The 18,313-nt window shown below is 55.2% G+C and overlaps 1 protein-coding gene across 14 annotated transcripts in view; it reads left to right on the forward strand.

The window, feature by feature from the left end:
* Positions 1 to 18,313, forward strand: part of RAP1GAP2 (RAP1 GTPase activating protein 2) — an 80,224-nt gene that overhangs the window by 12,460 nt on the left and 49,451 nt on the right. For 5 of the 14 annotated variants that reach the window (XM_055721436.1, XM_055721418.1, XM_055721426.1 and 2 more), the window contains one exon: positions 7,374 to 7,409. In XM_055721436.1, coding sequence (XP_055577411.1) covers positions 7,374 to 7,409 — 36 coding nt within the window. The other 9 variants (XM_055721480.1, XM_055721487.1, XM_055721509.1 and 6 more) reach the window with 7 other exon arrangements.

The following is an 18,313-nucleotide window of genomic DNA, read 5'->3' on the forward strand; positions in this document are numbered from 1 at the left end:
TCGCAGCCCAGCAGTTTGTGCTCATTAAGCTCTATCTATCTGTATGGCCTCGCGCTCCCTCCCCTCTTGCTGTTTTGTTGTTGTGCCTGGTTGGAGGGTGTGATGGAGCCAGGCAAAATGTGGGCACCTCTCCCCGATGCTGCTCTCCAGCTCCAGGACCGTGGTTACACACTAGGGAGCTGCAGGTGCCTGGTGCTCCAGGTGAGTTTGATTCTATTAATTAGCTGTTAACAACGTGGCTCACTGCCCCAGCACCCCCTCCCCAGTGTTACCGGCGGGGATGGGGCTGCTCGCCAGAGCCGGGAGCGCAGCCGGGGTAGGTCAGGGCAGTGGGCTTGTCGTTCTGGCAGAGGCCCCTGGGAAATGTTAATTTTGTCTGGTGCAGATGGTACCAAGGAGGCATCCTCCCCCAGGCTTTTGTTTCTTAATTTTGGCTGATCAGTTATGATTTGGCTGTGCCTGCGCTGAAAGAAGGAGGGTGGGGTTGTTTTTATTTTTTTCCTTTCGTTTTTGAGCCCAACTGTGTGAAATACCTTGAAGGGATGGGGAGAAGCAAGAAAACATCATTGTAGACGGACTATTTCTGGATGCGTTCCTGTGCAGGCGAGGTAGCACTGGACAGGCGCTGATGTGGTACCCGGGAGTGGAGGGAGTCTGGTGGTCTCTGGGGAGTTGCGGTTGGATCCTTGCTATATTTTCAACCTTTGCCTGGTTCAAATGCTGTTTGTCACTTGTATCTGGTGGCTGACATGGCCCTAGGGGGCTGCCGAACATGTGGGGATGAGGAGCAGGGAGAGCTCCGCTTCCATCCCTGCTGGCCACAGACATCTCTGGGTGCTGGCCCTGCTGGCATGGGGCAAGGTGGGCTTTGTGTGTGGGGTGCCTCGCACCTCTCCAGGGTAGCGGGGAATGGAGGTAATTTCCCTATGACTATGTTGAAGTCCTGTCCTCCTGGGCTCCGAAATCCTGGGGGAGGTACATGAGTCTCTCTTCGTGCTTTAGCAGAACTGCCATACCAATGAGGTGTGAGGACCTGCCAGAGGATTTCTGACCTGAAATGACCTCCCATTAAAGGGGAGCCTGGCCCTGCCTTGCGCGTCCCCCCGTCGCCCTCCGCTTCCATGTTGCCCTTGACAGTGGCAAGTTCACGTAAGGACTGAAGTGGCAGGATGAGATCAGTAATTGGTACTTACAGTGCTGCAACAGTAAACCTTTAAATGAAGAGCTGGCTGTTTTCCTGGGACTCTCCAAGTTGTTGCTGGTGGGATGCCAACTATAGATGGATGCTTCCCAGGGCTGCTGTCCCTTCCTGCCACTGCAGGTTTACGTGCAGGGCTGCGCTGGAGCTGCAGCAGCTGGGAATTGTTCTGATGCACTGCAGAGCTCGGCCATGCGGGGAAGCTCCCTGCTTTTATTTTCAGGCATGTAAATCGTGAGCAGCTCAGCAGAGCTGGGCAGAAATCAACCGGTATGAGTGTAAGAAAGACGTGACCTGGGGGAGGATGAAGTGAGAGGATAATGTCACACTGCTATTGATGCAGAGCTTTAACGCAGAGTGTGCAGGCCAGAAACAAACGTGCTCCAAGCAAATATCTGCTCCAAATATTTCATTGTACCTGAATCACGGCTTTCAAGCCTGCAGCATGTTTGGAATTTTTTTTTTTTTTTAAATAATGTCCTTAGGAGCTCTAAAATGCAAAGGATTTCCATCATTTCATCCCTTCAAGAAGAGATGGCTGTGGGCAGAAAAGTAGGAGTTGAAATAGCTGGATTTCAATCTAGGCTTTTTCCCTGGAGTTGAGTGATTTCTCCAACTCCCTATCTTCCCCCCTCTTCTTTCACACATTAGACAGAATCCAAATGTCTCTCATTTTAAAGCTTTTGGGTGCTTGGATGAGAGTCTGACTCCTGCAAGTGCCAAGCGCTGGGCTAGGAGCTGCCTTGAGTCCCCTGGGAGCTGTGTGAGCCAGGCACTGCCCGGCAGCGCCAAGTCAAGGAGATGTTCACTGTGCACCAGGTGTTATCGTAAAGCATCGGAGGAGGAGGTGAGTGTTCAAGTAGCTGAACCAGTAGGACCTTGGCAGGTGGAGGCTTTCCGCTGGCCTTTGAACTGCTGGGACTTTGGGAAGTGAGCTTTGGGTTCCTGCATCCTGTGAGCGTGGTGGATGATGTGCGACCGAGTGGTTCACCCCTTCCTGGCTGCGGTGCGAGGCGAGGCTTTGGTGCTGTGCCGGCAGCATCCATGCTGAGTGCCACTGTGGCCCTAGGGAGAGCGACCCCCCTGTGCCTGCTGAGGGGTGCTTGGCGTTCCCACTCTTCACTTTGACTGGTGGATGCTGACCCCCTGTTGCAGCACAGCCCTGAGTGGATGCAGGTGGGTGCTGGTGGCTGGTTTGGGGAGGCAGAAGGTGCGAGGCTGGGGTCATCAGCCCCCTGGATGTGATGCTCAGCCCCTGGGCACCATGTGCAGCCCCCAGCAGCAGGCTGACCTCCCCGCTGGCTCTGCTGTGTCCTGGGATGCCCAAAGGCTGGCATAGGGAGGACAGCCTGTTTCCTTGGGACTTTGTGATCAGTGGAAGCTGGTACCCAGCTAGAGGTCAGCATTTCCATTTAAATGAGATTTCTGAAGCCTGGCTGTTACAGGACCATGGGGTTTTTGCTGGTGGTCAGGCTGCAGATGTGCATTCCAGCATTACAGAGCTGCCACGAACCAGAGGAGAGAAAATGCAGCAGCTTTGTGGGGGCCGGGTGGGAGATGCCTCACTGGGCTCTGGGGTAGCTGGAGATCTGTTTGCCATGAGAGATGAGGTGATGGGATTTTTGCTTATTGAGGTTTAATGCCTTTAGTGGGATGTCCCCTAAAGTGCACTGGAGCATCAGTTGAAGGATCCCCTACCAGGGAGACAGCCTGGTGCAGTGAAAACAGCTCTGCTGTTTTGGGGATGGCTAGGAAAAAGCCACCCAGGGAGGCAGACCTCCATGTTGCCACCAGTGACCTCTGCACTGTGTCCCAGGGGCCAGCTGGGCTGGCAAGTTGCAGGGGGTAGCCTCGCAGCACGGTACTTGTGGGCGATGCTGTGCCCAGGCTCAGCCCCGATGCCCACGCTGCCCCCAGCTCCTGCCACTAGGAGAAATAGGACATTTGCAGTGTAATGGTGTGAACGCCCTGAGGCCACACACACACAAAAAAACCCACAACCCAGAAAAAAGGAAATTACTTTTTTTCTGGTGTTTGTATGTGTGTGCATGCGCTTCTGTGCTCGAGGCAGCTGACCGGTAGGTGCTGGGGTCCCCCCGCCCCAGCGCTGTGCACGCCAGCAGGAAGCACCCGCTGTGCCCATCCTCCGCGCTGCTGGCCCCGTCACTGCGTCCCCCCATGGCTGGAGCTCCCCGGCAGCACTGAGCCACCACCATGTTCCAGAGAAAGCGCAGCGTCTCCTTCGGCGGCTATGGCTGGTGGGTGCCTTTCCTTTCTATCCCTCCCTCGCTACCAGGGGCATGGTGCCACACGAGGAGCTTTTCTTCCTTCTGTGGCTTCAAAGGAGGAAGGAACCTGACCCTGTGTCATGGTGCTCTTGTGGCAGAGCCTGTCCTGCTCTCCCTCACCAACAGGAGCGCGTGGGAGTCGGGAAGGACCTTCTTGCCCCTGTGCCTGTGGGGAAATCTGGCACAGTTGCAGCAGGCAGGTGCTGCTGTGCCCCAGCAAAGTCCCTCGTGAGCCTTGCAGGTGCCAAGTGGTGAGGGGACCTCCCCAGGGACTCATGGTGGGTCCCCATGGGCATGTCACCTCTAAGAGCATCCTGTGGCTCTCCCTCCACTTCTTTCTCTCACTGCTGAGACCTCTGCCTGGGCAGCAATACTTACAGCTGCCTTCAGTACCCTGCGGCATGTGTGGCAAGGTCCTGCCCGGTCCATGGCAGGTTCTCCGCACCACTGGCACATCCCCGAGTCATCCCTGCTCCGTCTGTCCTCAGCAGTGCACTGCAGCTGCTGCCCGCACCCCGGGGTTCAGCAGGATTGCATGCTTCTCATTTCCCTTCCCTCAGAGACGTGTTGATCTGTAGGGAAATAGTTTAAGAAAATGGCGCTGTTCTCCCTCTGCCCTCCTCCAGCTTCCCTCTCCGGTATTTTATGCCCATTCCAAGTCTGCTGTGTGATTGTGAGCAGGCTGTGGGAATTGATGGCCAAATTGGCAATTTGATAATGATTTGTGGCTGTTGGGCGCTGGGCAGTGGTGCTCTGCCTTCCCCCCATCCCCGGGCTGCAGCGGCTGTAGGGGCTGGGCAGCCAGGGTCTTTCAGGGGAGGGCTTGTGCCAGTGGGCTTGGAGCTGCTTGAAACGTGCTGGGGGAAATGCTGAGTAACGGAGAGGGCTGTGGGAGGGCAGTGAGCTTGTCGAGGGTTTCAGCAAAGACTCTGGGAAACCGAAGCACACGCCTTACTGAAGTCAAGCGTTTTGTCTCAGATGGATTTTTTAGTTTTTTCTTTATGTACAAATGGGAAGGAAGCACTCCGATAAACTTCTGCACCAATAATTTCTGTGAAATGTGAACGCATTTTGTGGCAGAGAGAAACTGCAGCTCTTGGGCAGCTTTGTCCTGCAGCCACCATGGGAAGTGGTGGCTTTGGGACCCCGACCATGCTGGGCATGTCCCGGGAGCTGCTGCTGCCCACGGCTTCCCGCTGCGGTGGAGCGGAGCCGTTACTGCTGTGCAGGGGTGTGCGGGGCCATCTGGGCACTGCGCAGTTGTTTTCTCTCTGTGCTTTGGCAGTTACAGGGGAAAGGCAACTACGAGCCGGAGAGTCACGCCGGAAAATGTGGTCTGCTGGCTGTTGGGGCTGTGCCACCGCCGCCGGCCGGGCTGGGGGAAGCAGGGCACAGGTTTTCCTTGCATTAGTCAGCATCCGTGTCTGCCCGGTGAGATGGACAGTCTGGAGGGCACGGGGGGAGCCCTGTGTTCTGCAGGGGGAGCTTCTAAGTGGGGTTGGTGCACTACTCCCTGGGGAAGGCTCCCCTTTCGGTTGTACGTTGGCTGGAGAGCACCGTGCTCAGCTGGGAAAACGCTTCTCCGGGTGTTTACAGGAAAGGAAGGGACCTGCCGCAGCCCCTCACCTGCCTCTGCATCTTCGCACGGCCGCCACTGGCACACCCTTCCTGTGGGGACCGTGTGGGGTGGCCGGGCACACCCAGGCGCTGCTCTCTGTAGCTGCAGCTGCTGTTTCCAGCCCTCGCCTGGACTGTAAATAATTGTTCTTTTTTCATCTTTTTTTTGTTTGTTTTTCTGTCCACTGGCTGCATCTGCTGTCAGCGAGGTCCCGGGAGGAGCGTGCTTGGCATGGGGTGGCAGACGCGGTGCCGTTGCTATTGGATGTTGGGATGTGTGTGACAGGTGATGCAAAGCCCCGGTGTGTGCAGCCACGGGCGCTGCCACCCCAGCCCTGCCTGCGCCCCATCCCGGCTCGCCCTGGCCCTGGTGACCCATGCAGGTGCCAGCCTCGTCCCCTGTCCTCCAGGGCCGTTTGCACCCAGCTGGTGTCGGCGGCTCCTTCCCCCCCGAGTGCTGCTCTTGGTGGTGGTGGGGGGAGACACCCCCTTTGCTGGGGCTCAGGGAGCCCCAGGGTCGTGATGGGGTGTGCGGGGAGGAGGCTGGGCTGGGGTGGGGGGTGTTTCACTGCACCCCCTGGGGAAGGGGTGCAGGGCAGGGCCTGACACAGTGGTTCTCTTCACTTACTCATACTGCAGCTGCGGTTTCCCTAGCAGTTTTCTTTCTTGTGCGTTACTTTTATTTTTGTTTCTCTCTCCTCCCCCCTGCCCCTCTCTGTTTTTCCTTCCCACGGCTCTGAGCGAAGGTGCTGGGTGCAGCGCTCTGCTCCAGCATGCATTCTGCTCCAGCACGCGTCCTGCAGGAGCTGCCCCTGCCACCCACTGTCCCGTGGCGCATTTGCATCTGTCACACGGTTTGGTGATGGCTGTTTACACCACCAAGCTTTAATGTTCAACTTGATTTAGTGATCAACAAGGTTTGTGGACAGGCTTGTTAAGTATTAAGTGACAATAGCAAGTGCCTGGGGTGTGTTTTTAGGAGCAGCGGCGTGCCAGCTTGCCGGGAGCGGAGCATGGGAGCTGACGTGTGGGGAGATGCCTGGAACGAAGCTCCCGTGGCCCTGGGGTTTTGGTGAAATGCCGGTCCGAGAGAGCGACTCGGGGTAGGGTGATGGTGCCTGCAGGCAGGGTGGGCAGGGGGTGCCAGGTGGCTTTGCCCGTGGGAAGCGGGGACACCCCATGTGGGGTGCCTGCTGTGCCTGCCCGGCTCGGGCTGCGGCACTGTGCGCCAGGGATCCAGCCCCGCCACGTCACCCATGGGTGCAGCCTCCTCGTGACGGAGAAATTCAGCCGGGGAGCGGAGGGAGGTAAAGCTGCGAGTAGAGGGGAAGCTGCATTTCTGCCGCCTTGCTGTGTCCTCTGTGATCGTGGTGCAAACCAAGTGGGGTTTAGGGTGGTTTGTTTTTGGTTTTTTTTTTTTGAGTTAGGGTTTTGCTTTTTTTATTATTATTTTTAGAGATGTGGAATTAATACCATGTGGCAGAGCATTTGCAATGACTGCCAAAAGACATAATTTTACATTTTGAGACATTACTACAATTTGCATTAATTAATATGATTTTAACCACAATGATTCTGTGGAGATAGGCACTTATTAATGGTGCCAAATAAATAAGTGAAGTAAGTGGGGCTCCTGGCCCTGTGTGAACTGGCTGGGGGTGATGGGGCTGCTCTGTGTTCCTGTGTCCAGGGTGCTCGGTGCGGGTGCTTGCAGCAGCTGCAGGTAGGTAAGGGGTAAGTGAGAGGGTAGGTCAGTGACTGCTGCCCAGCTGGGCATCGTCCTGCAGGGATGAGCCTGAGCTCGCCCAGCAAGGCAGCAACCAGCCAGGTGTCAAAACTGCACTCTGCTGCATCCTTATTCCTTCCCTCTTGGACTGGGCAGGGTGGAGTTTGCGGGGTTCAGTGTGATCTTCCCAGCATGTCAGGGCCGTCATGGGTCTCTCGTCTTTAAATGTGTGTTCTGTGGGAGCAGTGCTTTGGAGAGAACTTGGCCTTGGGTAATATCGTTTCTGCTGCCCAGACCACCTCTGGCATCTCCAGGGAGGAGGCAGCTGTCCTCCACCACTAGCCACTGGGAAATAGCTGGGGGGGATTTTGTTTTACTTGCCACCAGGCTTCACCCTGGGTTACGTTTTGGTTGATTTTCTTCTCTGGTCAAGTCTTTCTGTGGTGGTTGTCATGTCAGCCAGATTGATGGCACCTCTGAAGGAGATGCTGGGGCCAGGCTTGCCAGCAGGCTGCAGTAACACACTCCTCTGCTTTCTCCCCAGGATTGACAAGACGATGCTTGCCAGCCTGAAGATCAAGTGAGTACTTGCGCTCTTCTCTCGCGCAAAGTCATTTCCCTGTGAGATACGCGGTGCTGAGCGATGGTTTTGTGTGTGGAGGATGTTTTCTTCTAGCTGGGCTGTCTTCCCGGTTCCGGCGCTGTGCAGTGGTAGACCAGCCACCCCTACCTTTCCTGGAGACGTGCCTGTGCCTGTCACACAGCTTGTTCTCCTGTCTAGTCTGAGGTGGTTCAGGCACTCAGTGCTTTTAATAAATGCAGCAACACCATTGCTGTATGACCGGTGGGTTAAGGCATGCACGGTGCAATTCATGGGGCACCTGCTGTACCTTGGGAGGAGCTGGGGTGGGCATTGGCAGAACGGGCCACCACAGAGCTTCTGGCTGTAAATTCAGTGAAGTCTGGAGGTTTTTATTTTGTTTTTGAATCTTGCAGTCTGGAAAGCGGATTGGTGTCAGTGGGATAGTGGGTGCCTGTGCTTCTCACCCAGTTCCTGCACCTGCACTGCTGGGGGGGCTCTGGGTGTTGCTGTGGAAGGGGTGAAGATGCTCTTGGGGCCCAGGAGGGTCTGTGAGCCACTGGTGTTATTTGGTGGGTTGGTCTCAGGTTTGCCACAGACTTGCTGAAAGGTGGCAATGTGGGCTGTATGCTCCTGGCAAGGCGGCTGCTGCGCCAGATCCTGCTCTGTGATGGAGGGAGGCATATGGGCTCACCTCCCCGGCTGGGAAATGTCATCAGCTGGGTGGGAAGAGCAAGTGAGAAAGGACTGGGAATGGTGATACTGATGCTCTCTGTTCTTCTGGCGCTTGTGGCTGTCTGGGACTTGCCTCCTATTCCCATCAGCCTCTTCCTCCCGTCTGAGGGGGCCTGTCCCTTGCCTCCCGTCACGTGCATCCTCCCCTCTCCCCGGTTTCTGGGTAAGCTCCTCAAGTCAGGGGTTTTCCATTGCAAGGCCATGCGCATCTCTGGCGCTATTAGCGTAGCCGTGTGCTAATATAGAAATATTTTGTCCGAGCCTCCCTTGAGCTCAGGGTAATGTGTATGGGTAACAGCTCATGCGGTTTCCCTCTATAATCATTACTTGTGCAAATTATTCATTAATGGAAAAGTATACAGAAAGCCTTGGGGGAACCTGCTGCCTGAATGAGCAAATGCCCATTGTAAATAGCACAACAGAAACGCTATTGCTACGCTCATTGCTCAGGTTTTTGCTGAACTAATGAGAAGTTTAAATCAATGTTTACCACTTTTGGGAGTGGAGGGAAATCTCAGTAGACTTCTTTTTTCCTGTGGAGTTGAGAAGGATTTAACTGCTCCTTATACACCATGCCCTGATTTTTTTTTCCTAGGGCCCATGCAGCAATTCTGCTGCAGAAATATCGTTTAACCTCCTTTCCCCACTATGCCTGGCAATTAGTGCCACACTCGGAGCACTGTGCTGGTGCCATGGGGCACGCTACCATGCTCCTGCTTGGGTGCGGGTGAGGATTTTCTCTCTCCCTCCCTCCTGCCGCAGCTGGCCAAGGGGGTTTGCTCAAGGCATTCAATGAGCATCCACTGGAGTGGTTTTATCCCTGCTATTTGCAGCTAATGCTTTCCACAGCCTCATGATGCTTCTGGTTTGTGGACAGACTGCTTCATTAAATGGTTCTGTAATTGGGGCCCAGCCAGAGCACATTAGATGTTTGTAAAAGCTTTTAAAATAAAAAAAAAAAAAAAGTTTTGGTTTTCTAACGCCCTCTTATTATTGCTGCAGCCTTCTGGCTAAGATGCCAGGCGTAGGCAATTTTCTTTCACTGTGTAACTTGTTAACAAAAAGACAAGCTGCTTTCTGCAAGCCAAGGAGCACCTCACCGAGCCTTCTGCATGCTGCAAACATCAATATTGACTTTCAGAAACCTGGCAGGGGAGAAATAGTACGTGGTGGCAGATGCAGCCCGAGCTGTCGGCTGCAGAGGGGGTCTCAGCACAGCTGGGGGGCTGCAGGAGCCCCCACCCAAGCTGGGCCCTTGTGCCTGAGGTGAGGGCTGTTTGCTGGGGCAGCACCAAGACCCTCTGTCCCAGGGGAGCATAGAGGTGGGCTGCGGGCGCGGAGGCTGGGTCCTGTGCAAAGCTGGTACCTGGTGAGACCAAGTGTGACTCCAGGCTGCGGGATGCTCCCCTGCCTGCTGCTCTTGCGTTTGTCGTAATAAAGTCACACACACAGGTGGCACTAGAGCATCAAAGTGATTTTCCCTCTGTCTGTCTCTCTTTTTTCTTTTTTAATTTGGGTTTCATTAGTTCCTATGGTAACCATGAATATGTCTGAGGGACTCGGAACTGGGGAGAATAAGTAGACACTGTGGAGTGGGAGTGTCGAAGAGAGGTGATGGATGGAGAGCCCTGGCATTGCGGTCAGGGGCTCGGCTGGCCCCGTTTGGTGCAGGGAGGTACCAGGGCAGTGCTCGGGCAGGGAAGGCACTGCAGAGGACTGAGCATCCCTGAGCGGCTGCTGCTGAACAGCCACGTTTGCTGCTTGGCCTCCGAAATGCCCAGGAAGCTGTGGTGAGTTTGGGTCTGGCTCTGCCTCTGGGGGCTCTGCCCACACCCTGCCGGGGCAGAAGAGCCTGGAAGCATCGGCTCTCCAACAGGGAGCTTCTGTGCCTGGTCCCACTGCTTTGGGTTTAAACGTGCAGCTAGCAGGGGGCTGTCTCTGGCTCTCAAAACCGTGGTTCTAGAGCAGGAGAGAGCTGAATCTCTGGTGGCTGTGGGGAGCTGTGGGCAGAGCTGGGGCACAACCCACCTCGTGTGTCTGGGGGCTGCTCTTGGGAAGCCTTGCAAAGAACCCAAAGGCAGTGTATGGAGGATGGAGAGTCTGGGCCAGGGCTTGGAAATACTCTGCTTGCTGGTTTTGGGGGTGCCTGTCCCCAGGGCTGGCAGCAGGAGCTGGTGCTGGGAGAGGGGCTGGGGCTGCCAGCAGCTGCTGGGACCAGGGCCAGCCCCAGGCTGCTGCGAGATGGAGACAGAGGCGTTTGTGTGGTAAATGGGATTTGACATATGCAGACGCAGGATTTTGACATGGACCAATTCCATCATGATCTGTGTTTTTCTCAAGTTTTTTATTTCTTACTTGCTTTGTGGGAAAGTGCTGGGAGCAGCTGAAGCCCCTGCCCTGGGCTGGCAAAAGGGGCATCATGTCCAGAAGCAACCTTACAAACTTCGGCTCAGTGCTGACATTTTCTTGTGCCACATGAAGTCTCTGCAGAAAGCTAGCCATGTCTCGGGGATGGCGAGGTGCTCTTGGGGTGCCCGCAGTGCTCCCTGGGGCACAGCTCCGTGCAGAGCTTATAAAACATAGTGGAGTTTGAGGTCAGGTGTGCTGCTGGGGAAGGGGAGAGCTAGCCAGATGGCAGAAGACTGCCTTCCCATGTGGGGAGGTCACCCTGGAGGGAAATGTCATCCTGTCAAACGATCAAAAGATCTTTGCATATCAGAAATCAGCCCCAGCCAGGTGAGCTTGCCTGGTGAGTTTGTTTGCTTCTCACAACTACTCTGCGCTAAGCCCAGGCAGCGCAGCAAGTGCAGGGGTCCCCGAGGGACCAGGCAGGGACCCCTGAGCCCCCTCTGCCTCAGGAAACCCTGGTACTGGGGATGCCAGAGGTGGGAAGGTGTGATGGGGATGAACCCATGGGGACCTTCCCTCGTCCAGCTGGAGTTCTCGGGGATGAGCCGGTCGGGTGGTGTCCTGCACGGCAGGATAGCCAGCCCTTTGCCTGCTTATGGCTCCTCAGCCCTCTGCGCTCTGGTTATTTTCCCTTTAGTATCACTAGTGGGGTGTACTGAGAAACCATCGAGTATTTAAAAAAAAGAAAAAAAATCAATAAAAGAAGTCCCTCCTTCATACAAAGGGTCACCTCTTACTGTAGCCTTATAAAGCAAAAATAGTGATGAAATACTCATGCCTCTGTGGAACAGAGAAGCCTTGTACACCAATTACTGAGAGTCAGTGTGTGTAGAGCTAAAATTCACATGAAAAAGCATGTGATGCTCATCTGATGATGGTAACAGTGGTGGAAGATAAAGGTGGGAAGAAAAGAGATGAAAGATTTACTTGACCTTTGTAAAATGAGCTGTGTCCAGGCTTGAGGCTCTTTAATATTTGATGGGCCAGAGCTGAGTTAATGGGAATATATGGGAATGATTTAGCTTCTTGGCGGTAGCTGCACTGACTATTGCAATAATCTCGGAGGTTTGCGCTTAGGTCCTGTGAGGACAAGGTCTGGAGAGCAGATTGTGTCTAAGTAAATTCCTTTAACTTTATTACCACCTTTTAAAATGGATAATTGCATGCAAATGTATGTTTTGCAATTATGCTTTAGCTGTAGTAGCATATGTGTTACACTGCAAAGAAAACGCTATCAAAACTACCACAAAGCAGCTGGCTGCAGTGAACGGGGGGCAGGCGGGCAGGCTGTGTGTTGCGTTTGATTCGTAACCGCTTATCTCGGGGGGCTGCTAGGTGACCTGGTCCCAGCTGGCGTGGCACAGCTGGCAGTGATCTCGACTGGTGCAGAAATGCAAGAGAAGAGCTGAGCGTACAGGGCTGGTGTGTGAAGGGCACCCTGGGACTCTGAGCAAACTTTAAAATCAGTTAAACACAGTGCTGGGGCTGGAGGGGCAAAACGAGGTACGGGCCAGTCTAGGCTCCCAGCCGAATGCTGGGCAGAGTCTCTAAATGGGTCTGTGCATGGATCAGCATTAATTGGGCACCCAACTGAGGCGAAGGTTGTTTAATATACATCGTCCTGCCGGCTTGGACACTATTCTAGCCCTGGAGTGATGCCTCTCCCTTTCTGATATTGCTGTTGTCAGTTATATTACTTTTTATGGATGTGCATGTGGTTCATCTAATCACAGCAAATTCTTCTGAGCTTTTCCTAAGCCATCTTTCTTGGTCCCGTGACCCTAATTGCACACTGATTTTTTTGTAAAGATTGCTGGAAACCTAAACTACCTGTGATGGGTCATGATCTAGCAGTGCTCTGTTCACGCAGCAGCAAGGGGTGAGGAGGCAGAGTGCATCCTGAAATGGTATAGCCCCTTCAAAATGATGGTGCAAACCCAGTTTACCTCATTGAACGTTTCCCCAGCAAAGCTGCGGCTCTGTCTCCTCTCCCGGGCAGTTTGTGTTGCCCCGTGGGCAGCTGGAGGCACATGGCCAGACACAGCATCCCAGGCAAAATGGGTCCTTGTGTCAGCGGCAGGTCTCATGCCCAGGTCCCTGCTGGGACAAAGCCCCTGGCGAGTGCCAGGGAGGCCGCAGGCAAGTGGCCAGGGACCGTGACAGGTTCTCGTCGCTGCCGCAGGCGCTGGCTGCTGCCATCCCCGCTCACCGTCTGCTGCCACAGAACCTCCTGCATGCTGGGCCAGCCCTCGGCAGCGCCGGGGGAACGGGGGCTGCACAGATAAATGTCAGCGATGTCCTTATGCAGACCCGAGGTGACAGCTCTGCCTGGCAGGAGGCTGGCTGCTGGGTGGGGAAGGCAAACCACCCGCTCCCCTCCCCGGCTCCAGTGCAAATGGCTGGTGGGTGGCTGGAGTTGCCCTGGATCCAGATTCCAGTCCTTCACTGATTCAGTGATGTTTTGTTTTGGTTTGTGGTTTTTGGGTTTTCTTTTGTTGCTTTTGTTTGGTTGTTGTGTTTTTTTTTTTAAAAAAAAAAGCTCCGCTGTGTCTTTGTTCAGGCGTGTACGCAGACTCAGGCAGTATGATTCAATCCTCCGCTTCTGGGAGGAGGAGATGGGCATGTGTGAAAGTGTTTCCAAGTCCTGTATTTGCAGTGCATATGCAAACAGGCTGGGAGAGGCTGCGGGTCACTGCGGTGTGGGAGCAGCCCGGGGCTTTTCACGGGCTCCTTCCCAACCCGGCTGCTGCCCGCCGATGCTCGGCCAGGGCTGTCGAGGCTGGGGCTCCTGCTCGTTCCCCTGCTTCCTACCAGTGCTTCCCTGGCTGCAGCCTCTTCCCAGGCATGCCAGCAGTCGGCACGCGAGCACTTGGCTTCTGCTGCTGCTGCTTGCTCCCGCTGCGACTGGGTAAAAGTGCGGGAGCCTGGGCGGGGGGGAAGTTGTCCTGCTGCTGCGTGGCTGTGTGAGGGTGGCTCTCCTTCCCTTCGAGGGGCTTCGTCTGTCAGTGACCAGGATGCTGCAAGCCCTGTCCCCCTAGCTCATGCCGCAGCGGTGGTCGGTGGTCATCCCTCTGGGTGCTGGTGGGAGTGATGAGTGGGGGCTGCAGGGGATGGGCCAGCGCTCGGTGCCCCCCAGGGGAGCAGGGACGGGGCGCTGGCACTGCCTCTGCTCCTGCCGGTGGGGTCCTGCCCAGCGCTGCGCCCTGGGGACCCTCGCAGTGGGGAGCTGTGCATCCCGGCACGCGCCGCCTGTGCATGCCCAGGCTGGAGATCTTCAGCATGAGGAAGCAAAGGTGGGAGTCAGTGATTTAAAAAGGAGGAATGTAAAATTAGCAAAACTGGGGTGAAAGTAGGGCAGCGCATATGGGGGCTTGAATGAATCATCAGCCTGCTCTCACTGCTGCTGCTTTATTTGCTTTTTATGCAAAGAAATTAGTCTGTTAGCCATGTTTCTGTTGCTGGTTTAGGGTCCAGTGGCCCATGGCTGAGCAGGTCAGCGCTGTGCTGTCGCCAGCTGGGACTGCGGCAGGTCCCGGTGGCAGCACCCGGGTTGGGCGGGCGGTTGCTCACTGAGCCCTGGCTGGAGCTCGGCCATGGGGCTGGCACCTCGGTCACCACAATGCTAGGCTGAGCGGGTCCTGCTGCCTCGGGAAGGGCTCGTCCCAGCCCCAGCCACTTCTGTGAAATCTGGGTTTTGCCATCACAGCAGCGCTGGCTGCCGGGCTGAGATAGGGACGGTCCTGCCCGGGAGCAGCCCGGAGGTGCGGAGACACCCTGCACAACCCCAAAATGCCCTTGCTGGGACAGTGAGTCAGTGCTGCTGATGGGCAGCTGTGCCCTCCTGCCCACAGGCTTGGGGTGGCCGCAGTTGGTGGTGCTGGGGGTTACACCCAATGTCCTTAGGACAGAAATGGATTTTGGGGTGTCTTTTGTGTTGGTGGTAGTTTTTTGGTGTCTCTCTTCAGTGACTAAAGATCACAGGGTGAGTGCCATGGCAGATAGTGTCTGCCTCTGTCCCTTGCCCTCCGGCATGCTCAGGGATGGAGGGAAGGGGGTTCTCCCCATGAAGGGCTGACCCAGCACCAGGGTTTGGACATTATGGCTGTGACAGGGTGATTTGCTGGCCTGGGGGCAGTGGCTGGTGGAGCTCAAACAGCACAACGGAACCACCCCCAAAAATCACATCTGTTTTCTAGAGGGGAAGAGCAACCTGGGAGATCAGAGCCTTGATAATGTAGATTTTCTTTAAGGACAGAAATTACTTTCAATGGGTATAAGAGCTGCACTTTTTGCGAAGGCACTGTATAATTTTGAGAAGAAAAACTGAGAAGGGTCTGAGGAGCTTTGGCAATGTCCGGTTGAGCAGAGGCACAGTTTGGCAGGGGCCAGTGCTCCCCTTGTCCTCATCACCCCAGCAGAGCCACCTTGGGGCTGGGGTCACCGACCCTTTGTTGCAAAGAGGGGAGTGTTTGGAGCCCCAGGGGTGCCACTGCTGCTTGGTGACACATCATGCCAGCCAGAATGGGCAGCAGAGCAGCACCTGCCCCAGGCAGCTGCTGGCACGTGGGCAGTGGTGGGAGAAGGACGAGCTGGAGCAGTCAGTCTTTGCCCGTCAGCTCCTGGCAGTGCTGGGGTGGGTGCTGGACCGAGGGTCCCCCATAAACAGCATCGCACAGCGAGGCACTGTGTTGTTGCAGAAGACCCTCATGCAGGCAGTGCTGCCATGGTCAGGGGCTGATGAGCAGGGACATGCCGGAGATGGTGGCCAGAGGACAGGTGGCTGGGGAGCAGCGGGGAAGGGGATGCAGCCCAGCTGGGGGTGCTCACCCTGGGAGGTGAGCAGGGGCACAGGCAGACCTGCCTCGGCCCGCCCCAGGGCTGGCTGGGGATTTACAAAATCCAGCCAGTCCCAACGTCTCTCTCTTATCTCTGGTGAGCAGGTGGGAGCACTTCCCTCTTCGCGGAAGGGTGGTTATCGCCCTGGCCGCCCCCAGAGCCACCCAGCCCCATCCTGCGCAGCATCCTTGCAGCACATGTCAAAGCCTGCCTGGGATGGAGGAAGCCTTCCCAGGAGGAGAAAGGTGCTGTCAGCTTTGAGGACTTGGGTTGTTTCAGCCATTTAATCTAGTAAACCTTATCTATAAAAAATTTTGGGGGTGGTACTGGCACAGCTCCACTGATGTTCCCACCCTGGGAGACTTCCCTTGGTATTTGGCTAGGTGCTTTCCTCTCAGTGGCTTGATGTAGATATTTGGGTTTATTTGGGGGTTTATTGCTGCAGAAACCTTGGCTGTAGAGCAGATGAAGTGGGCTGGGATCTGGCGATGCAAATGGCACTTGCCAGTGACGTTGGAAGTGGTGCAGCAGTGCGTTCTGCTCCTGTGTGCTACCCAGTCCCATATGTTAAAATGTTGTTGTTGCTGTCAAAACAGCCTTCACATATTTAAAGCTAGATTATCCACAGTTACATCTGCCCAGAGGACTTAGCAACCCCACGTGGGCCTATTTTTAGCTCTGTTTCAGAACTAATAAACTGTGCTGGTTTATATATCTTTCCTCCTGCCATATTTATAGCCTGTCAAAATAGGAGCTGTTTGTAGACAATCAAAAGGCGGCTGCTCGGAAGAATAACAGCTGTCTAAAAGCAAATACTGTCGTGACAGAGGGAGGGAGCCCTAATAGCCGGAGTGACAGAGGCACTGTCCACCTGTGGGTGCATGCTCCCAGATACTGGAGTGTGCAGGAGGATGGGGTGGTCTGCAGGGGCTGAGGTGCACAGCCGGGGCTGCCGTGGGGCTCACCTGGGGCAGGGCCCCCAGCTGCTGGCAAGTGATGGAGGTCTGGAGGGGCTTTCACCCCGCTCAGTGTGCCCACCCTGGCCCTGGCTGTGCATCTGCTTGCTGCTGGGGTGGATGCAATTTGGGGAGTGCGAGCAGCCCTGGCTCTGCTGAGCCAAGGAGCCCAGAGCAGGTCAGGGAACACTGGCATAGGAGCGCAGGCACTGTGCCAAAGCCTGTGGTTTGTTCCTGATGTTAATTTTGTTAATTACTGTACTGGTCCCACTGGCTGTTGCTTTTCCTTCTAGTTGGCCTCCTGATGGTGACCAGTGCTGGTGAACCGCGCGGTGCAGCAGGGACAGGTGGCCACTGGTGCTGTGCCTGGTGCCTGGGAGCTGCCCACAGCACTCCTGCACCTGGGAAGTTTTGGTGCTAGCAGGGCTCATAGTCCCTGTCTGGAAACAGCCCTCGCCATCTCCAGGGATGTTTTATTTCCAGTGGGGCTTGTGATGCTGTTCTTGCACCACCAGCTTCAGCATCGTACCCATACGATGTCTAAGGACCTTGTATCTTCCAAAGCCTGTTGTAAAAACTTGCCTCGTCTCAGACTCCTACCCAGAAGGGATGTGCAGAGGCTTGGCAGGTACCTGAATAGGTCAGAGCTACATTGCAAAGTCTCTGTGAAGACTCAAAGGTCACTCCCTTCAGACACTGTTCCTCTCAAATGTTACTGGTGTCACGCCAGGGACTGTGACAGCTCCCTCCTCCTACAAGCAGCTTGTTGTTAATCCTCTCCAGTTGGGAAGGCAGAGCCCAGTGCTCACATGGGGGGTGATAACCAGCTGCCCTGGCTGCTGGGGGGGGGGGGGGGGGGGGGCTCAGAAGCAGGGTAGGATTTCCATCAGGTCTTCATTGGAGCTGCAAAACCCCAGTGCAACTACGAGCTGAGCAATTTGCTCTTTGTTTGCACATTAAGCTTGAGCATGGGGAGGTGTGCTGACAGACAGGAGAAGGAGAACATGATGGAAGAAGTACAGGATCAGACTTGGGTCTGTGTCTGCTCCCCGAGAGTGCCACTGCTCAGGGAAAGACTGAGAAATGGGACACACAAGTCATGTCATTTCATCTGAGATGCCAGTCCCTTTACAGGCTCTCTGCATCCCAGGCTGGTGGGAAGGTAGAGTTGTCCTTTCGATTGTGACTGTACCATTGCCCACGGCTGCTGCTGGGACTGGACATGGTCATGGCGGTTGTTGGCTTGTATGTACAGACACGAGGTGCTACCTTGACCAGGGTGCTCCCACGCTGTTGCAGGTATGGCTCCTACTAAAGGGGACAAGTGACCACCTGGAGATGCTATGGTGGTCCGAGCAGTGTGTGTGTGGAGCAGGTACCCCTCTGTCCAGCGGGTACCCCTCCTTGGGCATGGGTACCAGCTGCCAGAGAGAGCTCCTGCCCATGGGCATTGTACCCTCCCCTTCCCAGAGCACTGGCATGCTTGCTCTAGGTCTCTTGTTGCTGGTCATTGATGAGGTTGAACAGCATGAGGTGATTTAATAAGGAAAATGGTGGGTTTCCAGCTAACTGCACCATTTTCTATCTTTTTGATGTGGAGCAAGAGGCAAAGAAGAAGCCATAGAGCAATAGAAACCCATTTCTGAACGTGACTGACATCAGTGTGTTCCCTATCGTATGGATGTGTCAGATAATACCTGTGTTTTAGCTCCACAAATTATAGGTCTTTTAATGCTCTCACATCAAACAAGGTGTCTGAGGGAGACAGGTAATTGAGACAACAGCATCTCCTGGGGACATGCTGAGAGCTGGGGAGCTTCTGGTCCTGCCGCTGCACCCCGCAGCCCCAGGACATCTTCCTGTATAAACTGATAACCACCCCTCGCAGTTCACCGCTGGCGAGCACCACAAAAGCAGGGTGCTGACCTGCACCGGAGGTTTCTGGAGGTAGAAGGTGTTTCTCCCTAT

Source organism: Falco cherrug, chromosome 1 (genome assembly GCF_023634085.1).
Source record: "Falco cherrug isolate bFalChe1 chromosome 1, bFalChe1.pri, whole genome shotgun sequence".
Lineage (NCBI taxonomy): Eukaryota > Metazoa > Chordata > Aves > Falconiformes > Falconidae > Falco > Falco cherrug.